This window comes from Hemiscyllium ocellatum, chromosome 1 (assembly GCF_020745735.1).
Source record: "Hemiscyllium ocellatum isolate sHemOce1 chromosome 1, sHemOce1.pat.X.cur, whole genome shotgun sequence".
Classification (NCBI taxonomy): domain Eukaryota; kingdom Metazoa; phylum Chordata; class Chondrichthyes; order Orectolobiformes; family Hemiscylliidae; genus Hemiscyllium; species Hemiscyllium ocellatum.
Window position 1 is genome coordinate 103,789,891 of NC_083401.1, and position 27,695 is coordinate 103,817,585.

Sequence of the window (27,695 nt, forward strand, 5' to 3'; positions counted from 1 at the left end):
AGCATGGCCAATTCACCCGACCCGCACATCTTTGGACTGTGGGAGGAAACCGGAGCACCCGGAGGAAACCCACGCAGACACGGGGAGAATGTGCAAACTCCGCACAGTCAGTCGCCTGAGGCGGGAATTGAACCCAGGTCCCTGGCGCTGTGAGGCAGCAGTGCTAACCACTGTGCCACCGTGCCGCCCCGAAGTCTGCATATTGTTGCAGACACATTACTGGATGGTCCCACAGTGAAGGTTAAAGCTTGACGCCATCACCTTGCACCCTCTTTTGACCTTCCCTCGTCAATCATCACTTTCACTCAACACCCTTTACTCTCTCACTGTTACCTTCAACTGCCAGGATCTCACCACTGACCTGCCCTCAACAACTTTGAAAGTTCCCACAACTGTGATCGATCTGCTGCCTTTGGATATTGACCTCCATGACATAGTTTGGCTCCCTACATCTCCCACACACGCTCATGGGTCTGCCATTACCCACCCTTCTTCTCTTGACTAGCCAAGGCCTGATCCTGTTGGACAGCCATCACATAATCTCAATCCATCAACGCTTCTTCTCTCATGGTCACACAAAGCTTCCTTTGAGAAATTCCTACTGAGTCCAATTCCACCAGGAAGACATGTCACTTAATGAATCCCACATTCAACCAGTCATGAATATAGGAGGTATGTGTTTCTTGTGTACTCCTCATATTTTTACAAAGGTACTGTTTTATGTCACAAAGTTGTGTTTTAATGAATATGCATGGCATGCTAATACATTTCAAATAGCTTCCCACTACTTACAAAGCTTGAACCCCCTTCAATCAATATTAACCTTAATTGCCTCCTACTATCTCACCATTCAAAGCTGAGATTTCACCTCCCATACAATTATTTGCGCTTGTCTATTTATTATCACTGCTGGTAATAACACAGTAACCTGTCCACAGAGTAGGAAAAATGACTATGTACTCAAATTAGCACAATACAATTATGAGTGTCCCCATGCAGGATCTATGTGGTGATGAAGGCTTTGCACTATATTTATAAATTATTTGGATCATAGATTAAAGAAGAATGTATCTAAACATGCTTTTGAAGCTAAATAGATAGGGTATATGGGGACAGAAAGTTGTCAAAAGGGCATTGATAGATTAAATGAGTGAATAAAATTGAGGGAAAACAAAAATATTCTTCTAAGAAAAATATATATGAACAGTTTATAAATGGTGAGAAAATTGAAGCCATAGTTGGGCAGAAATACTTAGAGGTACAAACACAGGAATAAACAGAATCCAGTTGACAGGTACAAAAAGTCATTTAAAAGATTACTACAATGTTGGACTTTATCTCAAAGGGACTGGGATAGAAGGGGTAGAAGTTATGTTACAGCTGCACAGAGTTTTGAAGACAGCCTACGGGACTAGTTTATTCAGATCTAGGGATTACACTTCAGGAAAGTTTAGGAGGGTATAGATTTACCAAAGTTATACCAGAGTTAAAAGGATTACGTTATGAGGACAGGTTACACAGAATAAACTGGTATTTTTTGTACAAGATGTTAGACTCTGAATGGTTAATGATGCGGACTGCATTAAATACTACCCAATATGATGATGTCGTATAGATTTGGGTGGGATCTTGAAGTAGACAGACCTACCATTTAGGTCTCACCCTCATAGTCTCAGGAACAATGTAACATAATTGATTTCTGAGTTGTAAGTTAGCTCACTGAGTTGGAAGGTTTGTTTTCAGATGTTTTGTCACCACACTAGGTATTATCATCAGTGAGCCTCTGGTAAAGCACTGGTGTTATGTCCCACTTTCTATTTATGTGTCTTTGTCTCTTAAGGTGGGTGATATCATTTTTGTTTTTTTTTCTCAGTGGTTTAAATGGGATCCAAATCGATGTGTTTATTGATGGAGTTCTAGTTTGAATGCCAGGCCTCGCGGAATTCCCATGCATGCCTCTGTTTAGCCTGTCTGGGGACGAATGTGTTGTCCCAGTCGAAGTGGTGTCCTCCTTCATCTGTATGTAAGGATACTAGTGATAGCTGGTCATGTCTTTTGGTGGCTAGTTGGTGTTCATGTATCCTGGTGGCTAGCTTTCTGCCTGTCTATCCAAAGTAGTGCTTGTACAGTCCTTGCATGGTATTTTGTAAATGACATTCGTTTTGCTGGTTGTTGGTATAGGGAGGACAGGCTAAACAGAGACACGAATGGGAATTCCTAGAGGCCTGGATTCAAACTGGAACGCCATCAATAAACACATCAATTTGGACCCCATTTACCAACCACAGAGAAAAAGAACCAGGAATGATATCACCCACCTTAAGAGACCAAGACACTTATAGAAAGCAGGACATAACATCAGTGCTTCACCACAGGCTCACTGATGATGTTACTTGGTATGCTGCTGAAACGTCTGAATACAAATCTTCCAGCTTAGCAAGCACACTTACAACCTGAACCTCAACCTGATCTACAAATCTTCTCAAAAATCGCATAACTGATTGCCATCATGCACTAGACTATATCCTGTTTAAGACATGGCATCTTCTTGTTAGAGTGATTTTCCTCTATCACACTGGACTTAGATTCATAGAGTCATAGAGATGTACAGCATGAAAACAAACCCTTCGGTCTAACCCATCCATGCCGACCAGATATCCCAACTCAATCTATTCTCACCTGCCAGCACCCGGCCCATATCCCTCCAAACCCAAGCTATTCATATACACATCCAAATGCCCCCTAAATGTTGCAATTGTACCAGCCTCCACCACTTCCTCTGGCAGTTCATTCCACACACATACCATCCTCTGTGTGAAAAAGTTGCCTCTTATGTCCCTTTTATATCTTTCCCCACTCACCCTAAACCTATGCCCTCTAGTTCTGGACTCCCCAGTCCCAGGGAAAAGACATTGCCTATTTATCCTATCCATGTCCCTCATAATTTTGTAAACTTCTATAAGGTTACTCCTCAGCCTCTGATGCTCCAGGGAAAACAGCCCCAGCCTGTTCAGCCTCTCCCTATAGCTCAAATCCTCCAAACCCAGCAACATCGTTGTAAATCTTTTTTGAACCCTTTCAAGTTTCACAACATTTTTCCGATAGGAAGGAGACCAGAATTGCATGCAATAGTCCAACAGTGGCCTAACCAATGTCCTGTAGAGTCGCAACATGACCTCTCAACTCCTGTACTCAATACTCTGACCAATAAAAGAAGCATACCAAATGCCTTCTTCACTATCCTATCTACCTGCGGCTCCACTTTCAAGGAGCTATGAACCTGCACTCCAAGGTCTCTTTGTTCAGCAACACACCCGAGGACCTTACTATTAAGTGTATATGTCCTGCTAAGATTTGCTTTGCCAAAATGCAGCACCTTGCATTTATCTGAATTAAACTCCATCTGCCACTTCTCAGCCCATTGGCCCATCTGGTCAAGAACCTGTTGTAATCTGAGGTAACCCTCTTCACTGTCCATAACACCTCCAATTTTGGTGTCATCTGCAAACTTACTAACTGTACCTCTTATGCTCGCATCCAAATCACTTATGTAAATGACAAAAAGTAGAGGACCTAGCACCGATCCTTATGGCACTCCACTGGTCACAGGCCACCAGACTTGTCAGGCCCTTTAGATCCCAGGCTAGGAGGAGGATAGTAGCAGCAAATCTACCTGACATACCTTTCACCAGAGGAAGTGTGGTGAGCATCCATCAAACAACAGACTTTCCCCAACTGTAGAAACTTAATTTGAGAATCTTAACATTATTGAAGTATTTGTTAGGGTAATAGGGAAAATTTGTTCCTCTCTGAGTGGGGAGGCAGTGAGAACAAGTGGAATTACTTTAAAATTAGAACTATGCTATTCAAGGGTTAATGTCCAAAGCTGTTGTATGCAAAAAGGTTAATACAAATCTGGAATACTCTCTTCCAAAAGCTGTTGAGGCTAAGTTAATTAAAAATTTCAAAAACTTAGATCAACTAATATCTGTCAGGCAAATATTTATGGCTTTCAGACCCAGATTGAGTCGACAGATATAAGATACAGATTGCCCATGATTTATTTGAATAGTAGAGTTGGTCTGACAGGCAGAATGGCCTACTCCTACTCCTATTCCTATATTCACTGGCTGTGAAATTGTATCTTTAATCTGCCTGCAGACTGACGCAATGGATAGTTTTAATTCATACCTCTTAGATCTGAGTGTGGTGAAAAAGTCCAATTTAGTTCACCGTTAATAAAGTTTCTCTGACAGTCCTTGATGAGGACAAAAGGCAGACAGAAATAATGTCAAAACATCACCATGAATGGAAGGAAAGTGAGGAACTATACCCTAAAAATGACTGACTGCCTCCAGAACAGGACAATTTTAATGTTAATACACAGCAAAACTGTCCATAATCTTTCTTAACAGTATGGTTTAACTCCATTTCATTTGGCCACCCTGATCACACCAGGGTATTTTTAAAAACACGCCAAGAGATGACATTTTTATCCTAACCAGTATGCCAGGATTGAGGTGTTGATCCTAGGATACTGCCACCATCCTCCTTTTAGTCTGGGATTTAAAGAGAACAATATACTAATCCATGGCAATGCAGTCTCTCAGGTCACTTGGTTTAATTACTTGCAATTTTGATTTTGTTTTAATGCAGGAATGTCACCCTAATTAAAAATATTTTAGGTCAAACAATATAATAAGATGTACAATAACAAGCTATGTAAGTTGTATTTTATTTGCTTCTTAGAGGGACAGTATATATACCAGAAAGAAGTTATGTAAACACTATACCACTGATATTGCATAATGATGTCCTGAATTTGGCTGCATTAAATTAATGGGCGGTATGGTGGCTCAGTGATTAGCACTGCTGCCTCACAGCACCAGGGTCCCGGGTTCAATTTCAGCCTTAGACAGACTGTCTGTGTGGCGTTTGCACATTCTCCCCGTATCTGCCTGGGTTTCCTCCCACAGTCCAAAGATGTGCAGCTCAGGTGAATTGGCCATGCTAAATTGCCCGTAGTGTTAGGTGCATTAGTCAGAGGGAAATGGGTCTGGGTGGGTTACTCTTCAGAGGGTTGGTTGGGCCAAAGACCTGTTTCCACTATAGGGAATCTAATAAATTAAAACAAGAATTCAGCAATTAGCTGAGGTTCTTACACAAGTAATTATTACACTTCCAAGTGATAGTTTAAATCTTATGGAAGTACAAATTATTCAGTCGCAAAAAGTTAGTTGAAGGAAAAAGGAGAATATGAAACAGCTTTCTATTCGAAACAACAGAAGGGAAGGCCGATAACAACCTGGTGTCAGTAGAAAGCTGGAGCTTCTGCCACATTTCCATATCAGCTGATGTGATTGAGGAAGGACTGAAGGTTTGAGGCTTTTGCCGACCGGTAAAGCCACCCAGGGCCTTTCGCCGAGCCAGGTCATCACGCTCTATATCTGGGCCTTTCAGCTGCTCTTCCACCTTGGCGTCATTCTCCTGCTGTGACTCCAGCAGCACACTTGCTTTTTGTGGGACAATCAACTCACTCTCTGTAACCTGAATATGACTTTGGCTGAACAATTGTACGTAGGTCAAAGGAGAAAAAAGCACAGAATATCAAGTCAGAAGAGAGAAAACAAATGGGTAAGAGAGGTTTTGTGGCATGTGCTGGATTGCAATAGATTAGTAAAATACAGTGGGTACAGGTGGCAGCATAGATATCGCAGTGTGCATTCTTGAGAATTAAATCATGTGAATTTGTACAGCAGCATGAACACATGTGAAATTAAATAATATAACAAAACTGTTTTTTTCTGACAGGGAAAAAGAAGTCAGGAACAAGGAACATAATCTTAAGAATTAAAGTTATGACATTCAGGGATGAAATCAGGAAGCACTTTTTCACAAAGTGTAGTAGATGTAATAAGTCTTGGATGCTGAAACAATTTTCAATTTGCCATCAATCATCTTTTGTTACCTAAGAATACGAAAGGACATGGAGCAATGGCAGGTAAATAAAGTTGATCTAATTGCATGGAACAGCTTTGAGGGGCTGACTAATCTATTTACTCTGGTTACCATATTCCTCATCATGAAAATCTTGTGTTTTTCTCATGTAAAAACTAGGTATTCATTCACAACTGTAAACTTGCGTGGCCTACTAATGCTAATTACCCAGCATCTGTTATGCATAAGCATGGAATTAAAGGATATTTCAGCTGACTAAAACTCTCAACCAATATGGAGTTTTAAATTGAGAATTGCAAATAAATGAAGAACTGGTTGAAACACACTGAATGACTTATACTCAGAAGAGAAACTTAAGTTCAAATGAACTCCCAACAGTGGCTCCATTGCATATACATGTTTAGGATAACTTGATGAAACCTTTTGAATATTTGTTTAATATATTTTGAATGCACATTTTTCTCCATAAACCAAGAGGAAACTAATACATAATTTTCAACTTCCAACCACCCTGTTCACAAAACACCCAGCAGATAAAAATAGCAGAGAAAGCAATGACCATCCTTTTTACTGTCAAGGCTTCCCTGATGTGACTTTCAGGTGAGCAATTAAATGGTACACACTCCACTCATTGACAACAAAGGTGAGAAGGCACATTCCAATCACTGAATCTCAAAATCACGGATGAATTACAGTGTAGAAGGAGGGCACTCATCCATCATGTCTGCACTAGTTCTCCAAATGAGTATCATTCATCTACCTTTTCCCATGGTCTTACATTAGTTTTTATTTAAATAGCAGAATTACACAGCATTAATCATGGGCGGGAGCTTTGCTGGGGGAAATGCTTAGTGGGAATGCTTCTCCTAGACCCACAAAATATTTACAAGTGCCTGTGGGTTGCTGGGTAGGCATCCCACTCACAAGCCTTCCCTCTATCATGACTCAAATTAAAATTCACCTCCCACTGGAGAACTACCCACTAGCATGAATTGATCATTCAATCAATTGGGCAGGAGTATAGCCACACTACTGAATTCATGCTCATCTTAGTAAATTGTTCAGAACAGGTTCCCCATTTTACTCTGAAATTTTCTTTCAGTTCTAACGGGTTACAAAATAGCAGCAAATTTCCAAAAGAAAAGTGAAGCTAGAAACAGCTTGACTGTACCTAGTGAGTGCACCAGTCGAGTAAGTAATGCTGCCTTCCTCATTTTAAAAAAAAATAACAAGAAACACAAAGAGGAAGGGGTGAACCCTAACAAGGTGATCAATATCTAAGTATTCAGGGTATGAGTTGATAAGAAAAGACCACTCCCTCCGTGACTCCCTCATCAGGTCCACACCCCCCACCAACCCAACCTCCACTTCCGCACCTTCCCCTGCAACCGCAAGAAATGCAAAACTTGCGCCCACACCTTCACCCTTACTTCTCTCCAAGGCCCCAAGGGATCCTTCCATATCCGCCACAAATTCACCTGCACCTCCACACACACCATCTATTGCATCCGCTGCAACTGATGTGGCCTCCTTTATATTGGAGAGACAGGCCACCTACTTGCGGAACGTTTCAGAGAACACCTCTGGGACACCTGGACCAACTAACCCAACCACCCCATGGCTCAACACTTTAACTCTCCCTCCCACTCCACCAAGGACATGCAGGTCCTTGGACTCCTCCATCGCCAGACCATAGCAACACGACGGTTGGAGGAAGAGTGCCTCATCTTCCGCGTAGGAACCCTCCAACCACAAGGGATGAACTCAGATTTCTCCAGTTTCCTCATTTCCTCTCCCCCCACCTTGTCTCAGTCAAATCCCTTGAACTCAGCACCACCTTCCTAACCTGTAATCTTCTTCCTGACCTCTCCGGCCCCACCCTACTATAGCCTATCACCCTCACCATGACCTCCTTCCACCTATCGCATCTCCAACGCCCCTCCCCCAAGTCCCTCCTCCCTACCTTTTATCTTAGCCTGCTGGACACACTTTCCTCATTCCTGAAGAAGGGCTTATGCCCAAAACGTTGAATCTCCTGTTCCTTGGATGCTGCCTGACCTGCTGTGCTTTTCCAGCAATACATTTTCAGCTATGAATTGATAAGAGCATAGGATGTACGAGATTGTGAAAAAATGACAGTGATCCAGTTAGGCAGTCACAAAGTTAAAAAAGCTTCCACATTCCACTATTTTTCCCAACAACTCCATTTCTTTCTCTGCTAAATATCTGTTCAGTTTGCTGTTGAAATTTTTAAAATTATAGGATACATTTTAACTGATATAGATTTCCAGCAGCCACACAGCACATTCACTGACCATTCAATGGTCTGAACAGGAGGCCTGGTCCATCCTGACACAGCATCATTAGGCTGTGACCAGAAAGGTTTTAGGGAGGGATAGAGAATAAGAAGGCAGCTACATGAACAGAAAGACACCAATTTGTACCTAATATAATGCACACCTGTCCATTTTCTGCTCTTTACTTTGTGAAGCTCTGACAGCTTCATATGCAGATCGTTTAATACTCTTCCAGCGCTCCCTATCCTTTTTTGTGCATGGTCCAGGTAAGAATTGATTGACCACAACTTTGGACTTGCACTGATGCATCTGTGCTTTTCTCAATGCGAGGTCGTCTTTCTCAATATCTGGAACTTTTTGTTCTTCCTCCTCAGAGTCTGACTCATTGTCCTGATAGCTTGTCAAAAATGCATTCTCTCTGCGGAGGATGATATCTGGAGTGGTTTGCCTACAGCTTTCATCTTGCCGCTTTTGTCTACCATAAAGGGGCAAAACTTGTAAATATTTGTCATCCAATAGAAAGAATAGCATTTTTTCATCAGGGCAGGGGCAAGGGCAAGTGCTGTTAGCTGAAAAGCCTCTCTATTCTAGTGCTTAAAAAGCAACTTGTCAGTGTTTTAATTTTTACTCCGATGGATTCCTCTTCATGCATGTTTTCACACAGTCCTTTATAATTTGAGTTCCATTTCATGTACATGCTATTTCATTCCACAATGGCACTAAGCGAACAATATTCAAAAAAATTAAAGCATTGATGGCGCATTCACACCAAGGGAAAGGGTTAGATGAAACACGAAAGTTAATCACTTGTGTTTTCTCATTTCTTGATTTCAATTTTGCATCCACAATTTTCTGCTAAATTGTATGTGATGGCTCATCTTGAAAAATTTTAATCTCAAATTTATTAGAACACTGCATCATTTAATGTGCAGCTCATACCTAAACTAAAGAAGGGTCCTGGTAGGAATTGATGCAATGATTAAAAATGCCACTTCTGATGTTTTTTTTGTGTATGCTTCACTTGTGTTGTCAGAGCCAGCACTGGATGTGAGCTGTAGCATTTAAGGAAAATGTGGAAATACTGTATAATCACGACCACACGGTCATGGTTGAGGGAACAGTAGGGTTGTTAGCTCTGGGATATAGTATCTTGGCGGGGGATTGAGAGGGATATAAGTTTGCATTCCTGTATGGGTTCGGAAGAGAAAGTAAAAGAAATCAAATTTGATTGTATTTTTGAGGATGTGACTAGGTGTGTAGAAGAGACTAGTGCACTTAATATAATCTACATGAACTTCAGCAAGGCTTTTGACAAACTTTCGTGTGGGAGAATCCAGGAAGATTTGGCAAATTCGATCCAAAATCGGCTTAGTGGCAGGAAGCTGAGGATGAAGGTTGGAGAATGTTACTGTAACTGGAGGCCTGTGTCCAGTGGCATAGTACAGAGTTCACTGCTGGGTTCCTTGATCTTGAAGGAAGGAGATATGATCAGCAAGTTCACACAAAAATTGGCAGTGTGGGAAATATTGAGGAAAGCCTTAGACTGCAGGACAATATGGCTGGGCTGGTCAGATGGGCAGAACAGTGGCAAATGGAATTTAATCTTGAAAAGTATGAGGTGATACATTTTGGGAGGGCTAACAAGCAGGAGTAAATGATAATTAAGAGGACCCTAGGAAGTACAGAAAACCAGAGGGACCTTGGTGTGCATCCCATCCTTGATGGCACCAGGACAGGTAGGGTAGGTGATTTAAGAAGGCATATGGGGCACTTGGCTTTATTAGATAAGGCAGTGAATACAAGAACAGGCAAGTTATGATGGAGCTATTATAAAACATTAGTTAGGCCACAGCTACAGTACTCTGTGTAGTTCTAGTCATCACACAATAGGAAGGGTGTGAATGCATGGGAGAGGCTATAAAGTGGATTTACCAGGATGTTAGACAGGATGGAGTATTTCAGCCTTGAAGTGAGACTAGATTGACTGGGTGTTTCTCTTTCTTTAGTGCGGAGAAAGTTGAGGGGAGGGCCATAAGAAGAAACATTTGCCCTTAGTAGAGGATCAATAACTAGGTGGCATTGATTTAAATTAAGGTGCAGGAGATTTAGAGGAAATTTGAAGAATTGTTTTTCTCCAAGAGGGTGGAGGTCTCAGGATCCCACTACCTGAGAGGGTTTTAGAGGCAGGAATCTTCAAAACATTAAGACAATTTTGAGGAAAGCTTGAAGTGCTATACCATACCAGGCTATAGGCCAAGTAATGGAAAACCGGGAGTAGAGCAAATAGGTGCATGATGACCAGCAATGGACACATTGGGCTAAAGGGTCTCTTCCGGTGCTGTAAAGCTCATTGATTCTAAACAACTCCAAGGGCTGTTACATTTGAGTCTCGCTGCTAATTGCTACATTTCCGAAATATTAGCTTCATTCCTAGGAATGAAGGTGGGTTTTGTTCAACAGATCACAGAAAACAGTTTGTAGTTATAGTTAGTTACAGAAGAAAATAGAGAAAAGCAGAAATACATTCCATGCAGAAAAGAACTATTGAGGTGTACAGCTGAGAAGACAATGAGACTTGTGTATCTGTGATCTCAAAGAAAAGACAGAGCAGTTGAATGTATCTGTACTATTAAAATTCAGGAAGAAGCTTGATATATTACCGGGTTCTCATCTCCAAAGGCCCAAGGTGCTCAAGCTGTCCTTGTGTAACAAACTATTCTTCCCAAGAACCAACCTAGTGAACCTTCCCTATACTGCATTAAATGTAAATACTTTCCTCATTAAATAAGGATTAGATGCCCTACAGTGTAGAAACAGGCCCTTCGGCCCAACCAGTCCACACCAACTCTCCGAAGAGTAACCCACTCAGATCCATTTTCCCTATGACTAATGCACCTAACGCTATGGGCAATATTGCATGTTCAATTCATCTTTAGACTGCGGGAGGAAACCGGAGCACCCGGAGGAAACCCATACAGACACGGGGAGAATGTGTAAACTCCACACAGACAGTTGCCTGAGGCTGGAAGTGAACCTGGTGCTGTGTGGCAGCAATGCTAACCACCGAGCCATTATGCTGCCCTCAAGAGACTAAAAGCGTTCACAATCCTCCAGATGTGATTATTCACAGTAATCTCTTTATTTCTTTTTACTTTCCTACAATCACTGTGTCAGTCTTCACTTTAACTCCTTTACCTTACACTAACACATTCTATGTCTTCTACTTACACCATGACTGCAATCGTCCTGCATACAGAACCTGTGTTACTCCATCTATGCATTAAATATCTCTCCCATTAGATAATGCTACATCCCCATGAACAACATCAAGCCAATCCAGTTGGCAGTCATTTTTCTCTGAAGGACGCACAGAACCTGAGTAAGATGCAGAAGCAACTGGAAGAGGATTGGTCTCCCTGTATGTACTTCTTCCATGTGAAGGTTGTCATGTTGGCTTTTCTGGGCAAGAAGAGTGCCATGGCCATTGCATGTGGCAATATTGGAGGAGGCACATTCAGACTTTCTTTAAACCTTACCCTGTTTTTCCTTGCCTCCTTCTGTTTAATGCTATGCACTTGATGACAAAATGCAGCTACTTTCCCCCATAGACTTGTCTGAGAAAAGCAGGCTAGCTTTAAAGCACACATTCAATTTGACCATAGCAAGCACTGACTCAAAGATGAGGACCATGACTGTTTTAGAGGATAAGCTAAATGAGGAATCATCACACTGTGTTTTGTTGATTACCAAAGCTGCCAGTTCATTGGAGAGCAAGATCACATTAAAGCCCTTTTGCAGAAGTCTCAAATGTAGATCTCAAACGAGACATAATACATCAGGAATTGCACTGGTCTACCTCCCAGCAAGGACACTCACATAAACCAGAGCACTAAAGGGTCTAAATCCGACTGATAATGAGCTTTGCACAGAGCACAGAGACCATTCTATCCACGGATGGTCAGCTCCCAGGAAGACAATGGCATCAATGATGATGGAGCCTCTGCTGTCAGCAGTGAGATTTCCAAGGCTCATCTCCTCACCTCCTCCACTCCAATAGTAAAACTATCAGACCACCCATGACTGCAAGGGAACTGCATTCCACAAAACAAACAGTTCCAACACCCACACCAAGTTAACGTTAGAAGCCACTATTAGCCCGAAGAATCAAGAAAATAGCCAACTACAGGCTTAAACAGCATCTCAAGAGGACAAACCAATAAGCAATGAATGTGGAATAGATGGGCCTTCTAAAGGAGGCTGCTATACAGTCCTTGCTGATTGTTACTGGCATGGTTCGCTAGGCAATTTCATCACACAGCGAATCATGCACTGGGTTCGTAAAAGAGTCCTTCAACAATATTTGGACCCTAATACAAGTATTAATTCGATCAGCCCAACCTCATAACCAACAGCCATTTTGGATCTTTAGTTGCCCATTTTACTCTCGTAAACACTGGTTTAGCATGACCTAATGTCCTGATGGGAAAAAAGTGGAACTCTGATATTTTGTTCTAAGAAAGCTATGGCTAACTTGCAGATATAATTAACTAGAGAATAACAGGCAGCAGAGAATATTAGAGAACACGAAGAAGGTTACCTCAGATTACAACAGGACCTGTACTAGATGGGCCAATGGGCTGAGAAGTGGCAGATGGAGTTTAATTCAGATAAATGCGAGGTGCTGCATTTTGGGAAAACAAATCTTAGCAGGACTTATACACTTAATGGTAAGGTCCTAGGGAGTGTTGCTGAACAAAGAGGCCTTGGAGTACATGTTCATAGCTCCTTGAAAGTGGAGTCATTGGTAGATAGGATAGTGAAGAAGGCGTTTGGTATGTTTCCTTTATTGGGGAGAGTATTGAGTACAGGAGTTGGGAGGTCATGTTGCGGCTATACAGGACATTGGTTAGGACACTGTTGGAATATTGCGTGCAATTCTGGTCTCCTTCCTATCAGAAAGATGTTGTGAAACTTGAAAGGGTTCAGAAAAGATTTACAAGGATGTTGCCAGGGTTGGAAGATCTGAGCTACAGGGAGAGGCTGAACAGACTGGGGCTGTTTTCCCTGGAGTGCCGGAGGCTGAGAGGTGACGTTATAGAGGTTTATAAAATCACGAGGGGCATCAATAAAATAAATAGGCAAAGTCTTTTCCCAGGAGTTGGGGAGTCCAGAACTAGAGGGCATAGGTTTAGGGTGAGAGGGGAAAGATATGAAAGAGACATAAGGGGCAACGTTTTCACGCAGAGGGTGGTACGTGTATGGAATGAGCTGCCAGAGGATGTGGTGGAGGCTGGTAAATTGCAACATTTAAGAGGCATTTGGATGGGTATATGAATAGGAAGGATTTGGAGGGATATGGGCCGGGTGCTGGCAGGTGGGACGAGATTGGGTTGGAATATCTGGTCGGCATGGAAGGGTTGAACCAAAGGGTCTGTTTCCGTACTGTATGATTCTATGACTCTATAACGTGTTCTAAAGCTTTATCCCTGGCCATACTGGATTATAATCTCAACAGAAGTTGTTTTTTGTAGCTAGCTATGAAGTAAAGTCCAATATTACTGTGGTGCACACTGCATGATTCAATTACTGATGATTTGACACCTAATACTGAGGTGTGTTATTGGCAAAATTAAATCCTAAAGAATTGAATAAGACTATGAAAATATGCCTGTCCGTATTGACAGTTCAAGGATGAAATAATTACAGTTTCTTACTACATGTTACTGTACAGGATATTTTCCAACTTTTTCACCCAGGGAAATGTTGCACATTTTGCATGTAGCACACATTTATTTACTTAATCCTGCATGTGACATCAGTCTACCTCATATGCCACTATTTTGTAGCATGTTTAATTATATTAAAGTCAATTTTACAGTGTGTGTCTCTACACTTGTCCGCTGAAAAAGCACTTTGAGAATTTGGGAGTGCGTTCCTCATGAAATTCAATTCATTAACATTTCCAATATGCATTTGGTGGTAAGGTTTTGTGCTGGGAGTGTAAGTTTCTAAAACCATATCGATCACGTTCAAAGCATGTTTGCTCATTGTTGTTAGCAATATAAACCAGTATTAAGGCATAAGCACTATACCTACAAAATATTTCCAAAATTGGTATCAAACTGTTAGTTGCACAGTGACGTCATGCTGAAATGAATAACCCAGCTTGGCTGTATTGATAAATAGCAACATCTGTTGTACATATCTATTGTGACTTAAATATTCAAACACAGCACAAGAGTTATTGACTGAGAACTTTTCTAGATTATCAAAGAAAACTTTGCTTGATGTGTTTCCAGTAACAGTTAAAAAGTCAAAGCCAAAATGAGCATCAAGCAAGCACACTTAGGTTATACATTCCCCAGCGTCATCACTTATTCCTATCATACCATGTCAAAATCAATCATTCAAAATCATTAAAACCATCTTTCAAAACCAAAATCGAAAAGATGAATTTTCCATTTTCCATTTTAAGAGCATTTTATGTAACTGACTTCAAATTTAATTGAAATGAGATCTCTTTATGCTTAAATATTTTCTCTGATCACAATTTCTCTCACATTTAAAGATTGTCCTAATTTATAGAAATATTACAGAATACCATGGTATGATAAAACCTAATAAAGCTCAAACACATTGTGCCTCATCACAGAATGTCATGCCTTTACTTCACCTCTGAGAACTCCACACAATGTTTCTGACCTGCAGTATCGCTTAGATGCTGGCATGACTGTGATACCAGCTTTCTGAATTCTGTTCAACTTCTTGATTTCTTCTTCATCTTTCCTCTCCCATTTTGTATCTTCTCTGGGCACTCTGTGTCCTGAGTCTTCAGCCACACAAACTTGTGAATGCTTCTTAAGACTATCAGCATCCCCAGGAAGAGATGATTCACATTTCACTGTTGCCTTGGAATGATCAATTCCTTGAACCTCAGAAAATGTAGATGACAGCTGGCTAAACTTTTCATCTTGATAGGATTCCTCATTTTGCTCTTCCTCTATAGTCTCTGGGTGACTATGACTAATGAGTTATATATACATATTAAGACAAAAAAAGTTGTAGATCTTATACAAACACCCAATTTACATTGTTAGCACCACGCCATTTATATTCTTCATTAGAATCTCATTTAACAACAATCATAGACAGTGGAAAAAACCTCAAAGAGTTCTCTTTAGGCAATGTGAGTTACTACCTTAGCAACAAGCTGTGAAGGTAGCAGCTAAGTGAAACTTAACTACGACTTTTTTACAGCAGTATTTTTACAACGTTCTACTGTGGCAATTGGATTTAGAAGTTTGAAGTTGCAGACTCAGCTGTGACAAAATATCGCTGAGACTATCATACCTACCTCCTTGATGTCAAATATCTTTACATTCAGCATGTTTTTTTCTCACAAACTGGGATTTACAGAATATAACCAAATCTTTTAGTATAACACCCATTCAGAAATCTGTTAATTTGATCATTGCTGAACTATTTCCAAATACAGTCACTTAGTTCCCTTAATTCCATTTCAAATGAAGGGTGAATTTGTATCAGGATTCAACAGCAGTAAGTCCACTTTCATTGGACAAAAATGTAAGATGTTGCCTATTGGGTACTAAGAGGTAGCAATTGTCATTGCTAGGACTAAACACACTGTCCACTTTAATAAGACCATCAAATGAACAACAAAACCATTTACAATCATGTCAAAACATCTAGATGTATAATTGAATCACATTGTAATCGCTCCACAAATGACTAGAATTAGACTCAGATTTTATTGTCATGTGTACTCACTTATGAATCTTGCTTAGCATCAGTAATTCACAACACATGACCAAATGACAACACTTACCTGAATGGTCGCTCTGCTGCTACAGGTGAAGTAGTGTTACTCCAGCTCTTCCGATAATTTTCCCCTCGCTCTGCCCGTTTTTTCCGAAGAGGTGCGGGCATATAGGCCGTATGATTGCTCTTGTTGGGTAGATATTGGTTAAATGGCACGGATGACTTGGGTTCACTATAGGAAGTCCGTCTTACAGACATGTCGTCTCGTTTCATGTCAGGTGCCTTCTGTGTTACATCTGTTTCAGAGTCACTGCCACGACCTTTCAGAGTATGCAAAAGGATGGAGTCAGAAAATGACACAACACCTTTCAGCAATGTGCACATGAATTTCCAGAATGCTGCTAACCTAAATGTTATTTGTCTCCTTTTCACCTGTAGCCTGTCAGACTTCACGATTCATACAGTCCTGAGCCTCCATCCAGACCCTATCTCTTCACACGTTGGGAAATGTGGAACCAGGACTGTTCCATTTTCTTTATCTTGCCCATATAGGAGCAAGTGGCAAGGGAATGCTATCAGGAAGCAGGATAATCCCAACTTCCATACAGTGACTGAAAGAGTTCAAATGAAGAAGAATCCACTAATCCCTCACAGTGTAGCACAACGCAGAATGCCTGAACTTGGCCCTTATGCAAAATGCTAGTTTATACAATGGCCCTCGTCAACATAATCCTGGAGTCACAGGTATATTCCACATTTGAACTTTTTTTTCCTCTCTTGTTGGGTAGATATTGGTTAAATGGCAAAGATACCTTGGGTTCACTATAGGAAGTCTGTCTTACAAACATATTTTAAATCTCTGTATAGAACAGTAAACTCTGCATAAAACCTTTACTCAGACAATCAGTACATTGGTGATAATGAATTGTTGTGAATGAGAATACTAGGTATTAATACTAAGTAATAGCTAAGTATACTTCAAGGTGCATGTTTCTACTGCTATTCAAATTCTGCCAACTGCTTCACAAAGAGGGCTGTTTTCTTTGTTAGTTGAAAATGAAACTTCTCACTGCCATCTCCTTATTCACACATCTCCAGAAATACTATCCAGGGCATGACTGTAATATACTCCATTTCCCAATTCAATCATTTTAAATGTATGCTTTCTTAAATTACATTTGGTTAGTTTATATACTTTGTAATTACGTTTCTGCTTAAAAAGTCTCATTATTACTGGGTGGCATAATCACTCCTCCCACCAGCAGGAACCGGGGTTCAATTCCAGCCCCAGGCTGTGTACAGTTTGCACATTCTCCCTGTGTCTGCATCAGTTTCCTCCCACAGTCCAAAGACATGCAGGCTAGGTGGATTAGCCATGGAAAATGCACGGTTACAGGGTAGGATAGGGCATGGATCTGGCTAGGTTGCTCTTTGGAGGATTTGATGGGCCAAATGGCCTGTTTCCACACTGTATTCTATGATTTCTGATGTGAGTGTTTTCTCCTTTTTAGTCTGTGACTTTTACAGAATTTAAAACGCTTTTGAAAAGCACAAAAACCATTATAATTGGGTAAGAGTATTAAAAACAGCAAGACAATTCATGCAGCAATTTTTTGTCTCTGGCAATTCAGCCAGATATACTTATTGAGAAATATCACCTTTCATAGATAAGGATTGCCCGCATATCACATCAAATAGATCAATGATCCTTCAGCGTACTTCAATGTAAAGCAGTTTAGCTTCGTAACAGCACATGCTCATACTGCAACTTGTACTAACTTGTCCAAATACTGTTTAACAAAGCAGTACAAAGGTACCTCCAGGAAATCATCATACACTACTTCAGTGTCATTGTTTCCAAATAACTGAAGCCCAATGTAAATAATGTGTAAAATCTGCAATATTAATCAAGGCATGAGTCTGCCATTTAAACAGCATCTTGGTGGCACTGAACAGACCTCCATTCATACATACAGGTTTCCAAGTGCAAGGCAACATTATCTGTGCCCACAGAGCAATACAGGGAACGCTTATATAGCCAAGCTGTGCTGGCTCCATGTCCCCCTGAAATAGTGTGATGATCTATACTTTTATGTAACTACACATGTTGACAGATTTATGCAGTGCATTAGTAGCTGTAAACAGTCCCAAATTTACTACAGCTGCTGAATTTGCACACAGCTGATACCTGGGACATTATCACGACCTACCATCACTACTTCCTCTAAGTAGCACCTCTGGGGATGGTGTCTGTTGTGATCGTGATCCAAATGAATCCAGACTATCAAAGGAATCATCTCTGGTATGTCTGGGAGGTGACAGGGAGTCGCTGCGTTCAGAGTCCCAGCTGTCAATGTAACCACTGTCACGAATGCTTCTTTTTGGACTGTCTGTATCATCCATCTCCTGGTGACAGGCAGAACATGTAATATCACAATTAAGGTAGATTTTTTGATAAGTTACTTACCCCAGTCTTGAAGAGTTAAAACAAGAAAACAAAATCAGCATCTCAAACACCATATTCCACTTGTGTACTATGGTCCAGAGAAGTAGATAAAATAAAGATTACACTGGCTGTGTTTGGTCTAGCTGTGCATTTTCCAACTTTGACATTCTCCTAATAAAATATCCTTTCATTTTCAAATAGTTCTCCAAATGGGGACAATCGGTTTTGTTCATTTCCCCATGTACAGGATCTTACACCTGACCATTCCCAGAGCAGAGCGACAACTTGCGAATTGCAGTGTGACAAAGTCTGTTCTCAATTTTCCCGACAAGTGAAATTCCTGGATTAAGGAGAAGTAGCTTTTAGAGGTAATCAGCAATGAAAATATGCAAAAGCTTTTCCTCTGCCCCTTAAAAAGAACTTGCTCCAGTGCTCTGCTGCTTGCCAGCTATTGGCTTTGAAGGCTCTGAACGCAGTTGCATCTGACCTGCATGGTTGGAACAGTGAGAACAATCGCTGCCTTTCAGAGCCACTGATTATAAATTCTTCCCAAGGCAAGAAGCCCATACTAAACACTGAAACTCTAGCCCAAGGAAAGGTCAATGGCAGCCATCCTACGTTACACTCAGCCCAGCGCCTTGTCTCAATTAAAAATTACTTTAACATTAATTGCTACAGCAAAGAACTGATCAACATTTGCATGCTCAAGAGATTTCAATCTCACTTTTCAAAACTCTCCATTAATTGTGACAACTTAATAGTGATATTTTCCAGAACTGAAATAAAAGTTACATCTGATACCTCACCACAGAATTAACACCAGTACCATGCTAACAAGAAATTCAGCAACAGCACACGATTGGAATACAGTGGTGCTCTTGTTCACTTCAGTACTCTTGTCACGTAGTTCAATGATCTAGTCCTTTTTACATTTCGTTAGTCATTTTCTACCTCACCAATTGATATTAATGCTTAGATTAAGAATGTTGAGAGTGGATGAAGAATGCTAGGAGTGAGTACAGCAACTGATGAAATGACATCTTTCTAAAGGTACAAAATGTTCTTAATGTCTCACACTTGGCCTATTTTAAAAACAGTGAATGAAAGCAGTTATTAACAAATTCAGTTATTCAGTATTGAGGGTGAAACAGCTTTCCCTCTCTCACCAGTTCTGGGAAAAGCTTCTGTTAAAAAAACATAAAAATTATGGAATTAAAAATGTGATATCACCGGAGCTATTTATCACACATGGTAAAAAGAAAATTACCTGATATATTCTTATAGACTCTACTGCATTAATATAATGTTTCGGTTAAATTTGTAATGATTGAGGTTAATTTATGATGAATCCATCAAGCAAGCTATGGTACAATAATATCATTAAGCATAATCTATAAGCAAACTTTCAGTTCCTGCTTAATATTAACAAAATACGAGGTTGAGGTTTTGAAAAATTGGTGCTTAATAATAACACAAGCAAAATGAGCATGGGTGGGGGAGGGGAGTTAAAGTTGTTGGTCCTGTACACTAATTGCAACAATATTGGCAAATGAAATTGAAAATGTATTACCTTTTGGATTTGAGATAACAATCCTTCAAATTCTTTCAGGTTCAGGGTCGGCCCACTGTAGGATGTGCAGCTGTTTGCTGTTTTTCCCAACCAATATATAGTGATCAAAACCTGAGGGATATAGATATGTTAGTGGATTACGATACAGAATCCTGCCAAGATTAATGTTATGCCCTCATTGCAAAAGAAAAATCAGTATTTCTAAAAATAGTTATTGCCAAACAAAGAGTATTTTCAAAGAGATATAAGACAGAATTTAATGAGGGTGGTGGTGGTGGTGATGATGGTGGGGGGGGGGGGGGGGGGGGGGGTTGGGGATGGGGAGGGTAGGCGGAGCAGAGTTGCTAGCAGCTAGCAGCAAACTGGCTCCGGGAGCCTTTAGGAACCCAGGACTCTTGCCAAGCAATGAATCTACGGACATGATCATTTAGGCACAGTTTTTTTTAATCAGATACGGGTGTTCTCATTCTTTCATGGGATATGGTCAGTGGTGGCAGGACAGCATTTGTTGCTGATCCCTAGCTGCCTTTCAGAAGGCTGTAATGTACCCTTCTTAAAGCACTGCAATCCATGGAGGGTACCTACACCCACAGTGCTGCTGTGAAAGGAGCTGCAGGATTCTGACCTAGTGACAGTGAAGGGATGGCAATATATTTCCAAGTCTCATTGCTGTATGGCTTGTTAGGGAACTTGCAAATAGTGTGGTTCCCACACATCTGCTGGCCTTATGCTTCTAGCTGATAGTAGTCAAGTGCTGGCAATTTGCTAACTAAGGAGGTTGAGTGACTTTCTGAAGCGCTTACTGTAGATGGGACCCACTGTGCCAATGAATGTTTTAGTGGACAGGGTACCAATCAAATGGGCTGCTTTGCAAGGTGAACCACCATCCAGGATTTTCTGGGACTGACCTGGAGTTTAACTAGATGGCCTACATCCCAGGCCATGTATCCTAGTAACCCTGCAAGGAGAGGGCTTTGACTTGTCACTGCTCAACCATCATTGGTGTCTGTACAAAACAGAACTGGCACAGTGCCACTGCACGCACACAGCCAGGAGGAAGCAGTGTCCAGCATCACATTCTTCCTGATTTCACTATTTCACCAGCTGGATGGTCGGGTTTAGGTAAGTGTTGAGTTGGGGTAAAATCAGGTCTGGTGGTGGTAGTGCCAGGTACAGCTTCTTTGATCCAGGTCTGAAGGTTACTGGACCTGTGGAGTGTCCAGCTGAGCATAAGAGAGGACTGAAGCTGAAATGGTAGTGGGACGAGGTGGTGGGTGGTTACAGATTTTTCAATCAGGAAGCCATATTTAAAGAGCAACTAGCCATCTGTTAAGAGTTTGAATAGCATTCTGATTGCTTTGCATCTGAATTTCTCTTGCTCCCGCACAAGGAGACATTCCAATTCCAGGAAGAAGATCCTCCAAGAGCATACAAGATCACTCATTGGCATCAGTGGTTCAATTTGAGGTGATACATTTTGGTACAAAGAACGTGGAGAAACAACTGCAAAACAAAGTGTGCTATTCAAAAGGTTATGCAGGAACAAAGACACCTGGATGCAAAACGCATGAGGCATTAAGGATGGCAGGATGGGTAGCAAGGTATTACCACTGTATTCTAGGATTCATTATGATGACACCAAAATTGGAGATGTCGTGGCCAGCAAAGAAGGTTACCTCCCAGTACGATGGGATCTTGACCAGATGGGCCAAGGGGTAGCAAATGGAGTTTAATTTAGATAAATGTAAGTGCTGTATTTTGGAAAGGCAAATGAGGGCAGGACTTATCCACTTAATGGTAAGGTCCTGGGGACTGCTGCTGAACAAAGACAGTGCAGGTTCATAGTTCCGTGGAAACGGAGTCGTGGGTAGACAAGATATAGAGGGCGGCGTTTGGTATGCTTGCTTTTATTGGTCAGAGTATAGGAGTAAGGAGGTCATGTTGCAGCTGTATGGAACATTGGTTAGGCTACTATTGGAATACTGTGTGTAATTCTGGTTTCCCTGCTATAGGATTAATGTGTGAAACTTGAAAGGGTTCGGAAAGGATTTACAAGGATGTTGCCAGGGTTGGAGGGTTTGAGCAATATGGAGAGGCTGAATATGCTGGGACTATTTGCCCAGGAGAGTTGAAGGCTGAAGGGTGATCTTATAGAGGTTTATAACATCATGAGGGCATAAATAGGGTAAATAGACAAGGTCTTTTCCCTGGAGTAGAGAAGTCCAGAACTGGAGGGCATAGGTTTAAGGTGAGAGGGGAAAGATTTGAAAAGAGACCTAAGGTGCAACATTTTCATGCAGAGGGTGGTACGTGTATGGAATGAGCTGCCAGAGGAAGTGGTGGAGGCTGGTACAATTACAGCATTTAAAAGGCATCCGGATGGGTATATGAGTAGGAAGGGTTTAGAGGGATATGGGCCAAATGCTGGTAAATTGGCAAATGGGACGAGGTTAATTGAGGATATCTGGTCGACATGGACGAGTAGAATAGAAGTGTCTGTTTCTGTGCTGTACATCTCTGTGACTCTATAATAGGAGTATAGAGTACAAGATCTAAGAGGTTATATATGGTTAGGCCTTAGCTGAAATGTTGTGTACAATTCTGGATACAACATTTTAGGAAAGTTGTGAATGCTTTGGAGAAGGTGCAGAAGAAGTTTGCAAGAATGGTTCCAGGATGAGAAACTCTGACGATAGATTGAAAAGGATTGGACTATTGTCCTTGGACAGGAGAAGGCGAAGGGGAAATTTGATAGAAGCTTTCAGTATCATTACAGGACAGGATTAAGTAGAGAAACTGTTCCCACTCTTAACAGAATTGTGAACTAGGGCCACAGGTTTAAAATATTTTGCAAAACAAGTAAATGGCGGCACGGTGGCACAGTGGTTAGCACTGCTGCCTCACAGTGCCAGGGACCTGGGTTCAATTCCCGCCTCAGGCGACTGACTGTGTGGAGTTTGCACGTTCTCCCCGTGTCTGCGTGGGTTTCCTCCGGGTGCTCCGGTTTCCTCCCACAGTCCAAAGATGTGCGGGTCAGGTGAATTGGCCATGCTAAATTGCCCGTAGTGTTAGGTAAGGGGTATATGTAGGGGTATGGGTGGGTTGCGCTTCGGCAGGTCGGTGTGGACTTGTTGGGCCGAAGGGCCTGTTTCCACACTGTAAATAATCTAATCTTAAATGTGAGGTGAGAAGAAAAACTCTCACACAGCCAGCAGTTAGGGGATAGAGTGGAAATGAACTGAAGCATTCAAGAGGCTATTGGATGATTAATATAGCAATCAATCTGGTACATCTTTGTCCTTCTTCATCCTCAAGTACTGGATGACTCCCATGCTGCCCCTAGCCATCCCTCTCCTCATAGGCAGCCTCCCATGTGTGCTTCTGGTACGGATTCAGTTTGAAGATACAACTTTAAGGAGTGGCCTCATTATGCCCAGTCCCTTTAAATTGTGAAATCAGCACTTCTGAGTACTAAATTTCCAGCTCAGTACGTTTTTCCAGTACCAGGTGACTCTATTCCCAGCAAGTTCAAAGGACTGTTACAGGATGACATATGCAAGTCACCAGCTTTCACTGGGCAGATTGTAAAAGACATGAAAAGCATGTGAATTTCACTAAATTAGTGACACAGGATTAATTCATTTTGATTTACATTACATTTGTATTTAAATTACAAGAAGATAGGATGAGAAACCTATCAATGAGCTTCTCACTGCTAATAGGCAAGTCTCCCGTTTTGTTACCTTCCTGCTGTTGACTTGATCTCTTCCAATCTCCCCACTGCCAGGTGTCTGACACACAATCTGCAGCACAGTTCTCCCTGCCACCCAGTAGCTTGCCCAAGCCAGCAGGATCCAGTCCAATGTCTCTACCTAAGTATTCATCAGCTAGAACTAAGTAGGCATAAAGTAATCCCAGATTTTTAACATACCCAGGTATAGAACATAAGGGACATATCAGTACAACGTCATCGTTGCAATCACCTTGAAATAGATTTGTAGCACTAAATCAAGCAGGCTGTTTTTCTCAATTTTCATAAAAGTCATCCATAAAAGTGCTCATTTAAGACACTTACATTTTTCATTTTCCTGCTGTAATCTGATACCCTGAATTAACAAAAGAGACAAATAGTTAATATATGCCATAAGATTAATTAATGACTTTGTTTACAATACAGTTTTCTAAAAATTTGGACTGCAAAAATAAACAGGATAAAACAGGAGATAAACAGGAATTGTGTGTCTTGAAAAACATTAAGTAGATACTTCCCCAGGGCTTGATGGGACCTATCCCAGCATGCTGAGGGATGCAAGGGAGGAGCTTGCTGAGGTCTTGACAGAGATTTTTGTATGCTGTTTAGTGACTGATGAAGTGTCAGAAGCTGAAGAATAGACAATGATGTTCCTTTGTTTAAGAAGGGCAAGACGGATAATCCAAGAAATTGTAGTCCAGTGAGCCGTACATCAGCAGTAAGGAAATTATTGGAGAAGATTCTTATTTTCTCACATTTAGAAGAGAATGGACTCATTAGGGATAGCCAGCATGGCTTTGTGCCAGGACAAGGAGCTCTTGTCTGACAAATTTGATTTAGCTTTTTGAGCAAGTAACAAAGATGATTGTTGAGGGTAAGGCAGTGGATGTTATCTACATGGACATTATTAAAGCATTTGACAAGGTAGGCTGCTTCAGAAGATTAAGTCACACAAGATCCATGGTGAATTGATAAGGTGGATACAGATTTGACTTGGTCATAAAAGACAGAGGCTAGTTGTGGACATGTGTTTTTTTCTGATTGGAGGTCTGTCACCATTGATGTTCTGTAAGGATCAGTGCTGGGACATCTGTTATTTGTAACTTATATAAATGATTCGGATGAAAATTTAAGTGGTTTGATTAGTAATTTTGCAGAAAACACAAAAGCTGGTAATCAAAGCAGGATATAAATCAGTTGTCCTGTTCAGCAGAGAAATGGCAGATGAAGTTTAAACTGGAGAAGTATGAGGTGATGCATTTTAGGCTGTCAAATGCAAGAGTTGATTATACAGTTCAAATTATAATTCATTACAATCATATATTCATTTAATAAATAAACCAACATAATTTTCTTATGCTGATCTTCTTGGGTAAGCTTTTGCCCTGTCTCTTGAAATGTTATGTTATTTCTTTTCCCACTGTCTGGCTTGATACCTCCCAGCCAGATATGAGCTATTTGTTAATAAAGCTGGTAAGGAATTCTCGTGGAAATTGTTTATTGAGTGTGAAGTGAGAATGTGAAACTCACTGCCATAAGGAGAGCAGTTGAAGTAAATGCCAGTAAAGGGAAGCTAGACAAATATACATGGGAATAAGGAATTAAAGGGCAATTTGCTAGTGGGAGTTGAAAAGGGATAGGGTATGGAACATCAGCACTGGAACTAACTAGTTGGGCTGAATGGTCTGTTTCCTAACTTCAAATCCGACATAATACTATGAATGTGCCATTAAGTTTGAGCTATTTTTCTTTGAATAATATTACACCATCTATATTTTGTATGAATAATTATACATTTGTAAACAGAAACTTGAAAGGCAGTATTATACAAGTTTTTTTAAGAGTTAATGAATGATGCTGCACTTAACTCACAGTAGCAAGAGATTAATTAATATTTCTACTACAACCCGCAGTTGTCTTATGAATATCAGTTTAACCTTGAGGAGGAGACTACCGTATTCATAATGATGTCCAGGCCCAGAACAAAGTTTTATGTTTGATTTCAAAATAGGAGCACATTTTCATTTCACTATCAAATAATATGAAATTTTTTTTTTAGATTTGATCAGGTGCTGCAAAAAAGTTTAATACACAAGGTAAGATCACAGAGGTTAGTGTTAATTTATTAGCTTGGAAGAGGACTCGCTAATCAACAGGAAGCAGAGAGTTGGGATAAATGGATCTTTTTTCTATTTGGTAGGATGTAACTAGTGGGGAAATAAGAAATTTACAAACACACATGCACAGGTTAGGCGAATGGGCTAAATTAGGCAGATGAAGCTAAGCGTGGATACATGTGAGGTCATCCAATTTGACCTTGAAACGAAAAATGACGAATTATCTAAATGGAGAGAAAGTTCAGAGTGCTTCAGTGCAGAGGGATCTGGGTGTTCTCATGCATGGCTCACAGAAAATTAATATGCTGGTAAAACACATAATAAAGAAGGCAGATGGAATTTTGCTATTTATTGCAAGAGGAATAGAGTATAAATGTAGGGAAGTATTGTTGCAATTATACAAGGTATTAGTGAGACCACACCTGGAGTATTGCATATGGTTTTGGTCCTGTTACTTGAAGACATATGTAGCTGCATTGTAGGCAGTTCAGAGGAGATTTGCTCAGTTTACTGGATCCACCAGTGAACATCATCTCCAGGTCTTCTCCAGCAGTGACCCTGCTTTGTACTGTAAGTCTGCAGAGCAAGTGGCCCCTGAGTGACCAGCAGCTCAATGAGGCAGGACATCTAGTTGGAGGGAAGTCTTACCTTGTATGAATTAAGGGACTAGCCCCACATTTCCACATGGGAGCCCACTAAAGCCCAGCCCCAGGTTACAATTGTCTCCAAATATGGAAGTGTTTGTTAGTTAAGAACAGAAGAAACTTCAATAGTAAGGAGGAGATTTGGAGATGGCTGATAAGTGTAATTTGCAATCTGCAGTCTCTGTCACACAAGTGGGCAGGTAATAGAGGGTCATAAGCTATTGGGAGTTTTGTATATTCTCCCCAAAACATCACTTTGCCTCTCCAAAAGTAAATTTCTTGATCTGTTCGGTGCCTTCCTAACAGAACCATCCCCAGATTTATTGACTACAAGCTCAGGATGCCAATAGATTGGTGAGGATGTTTAACCTGCTCGGAGACATGTTGAGTACGCCACTAACGTGCTCTACTGGGAATTTGTTGCCAATGACTGAGTTCTGACTAAAGCAGTCACTTGGAAATCTGCTATCTGATTTATGAATAAAAAGCCAAGACCCATAGAGTGAATAGCACCTCAGTTTAAACTCCCTGCGAGTCGTTTCCCTCCAGTGAGAGACAGGGATCTTCTACAGCCATGGCAACTTTCAATAGTGGACATGTTGGCTCAGGACAGGATGGTGTTGCTGGCTGTCTGTCTTATCAGTGGATTCAGAAAATCCTATGAAGGCACCATGGTGATATTTGTCTAGCCCCTTTGAAGTGTGTGTTGTAGGTTGTCTTAATTCTCTGCAGCATCTTAGAGTACAGGGATCACTGCTGGCTAGAAAACCAAGACTAAATTAGTCTCAGGTTTCAGATCCTGGTCCTCAAATATCCATCTCCTCAGTCAGCTAAAGGCTGAGCTGTCACATGAAAGATAATGATGTATTTTATATGTCATCAAGCGGGGGATGCCCAAGACATGGAAAATAGTCCCCTGTGCTGTGGGAGCTTGTTGGAAGAGGACCTCAGTTTTCCAGATGTTTCATGAAAAATCCAATTTCCCAAATGCTTCAGAAGAAGGAGGTGAGAATGACCTGGAGCTTAGTTTCTGAGTGAGTACACTCAAGTCTCAGTCACAAACTGGTGATCTGACTGAAGTTGATTTTTGGATTGAAGTAGATTGAACAGTTTCCCATCTATTCTGTGAGTTA

General features: G+C 41.0%; 1 protein-coding gene across 11 annotated transcripts in view; it reads right to left on the bottom strand.

The window, feature by feature from the left end:
- Positions 1-27,695, bottom strand: part of LOC132815543 (LIM and calponin homology domains-containing protein 1-like) — a 345,401-nt gene that overhangs the window by 89,680 nt on the left and 228,026 nt on the right. For all 11 annotated transcript variants that reach the window (XM_060824553.1, XM_060824575.1, XM_060824556.1 and 8 more), the window contains 4 exons: positions 24,126-24,156; positions 20,051-20,161; positions 18,245-18,440; positions 16,102-16,354 (listed from right to left, as the gene is read on the bottom strand). In XM_060824553.1, coding sequence (XP_060680536.1) covers positions 16,102-16,354; positions 18,245-18,440; positions 20,051-20,161; positions 24,126-24,156 — 591 coding nt within the window. The remainder of the gene's footprint in view (positions 1-16,101; positions 16,355-18,244; positions 18,441-20,050; positions 20,162-24,125; positions 24,157-27,695) is intronic.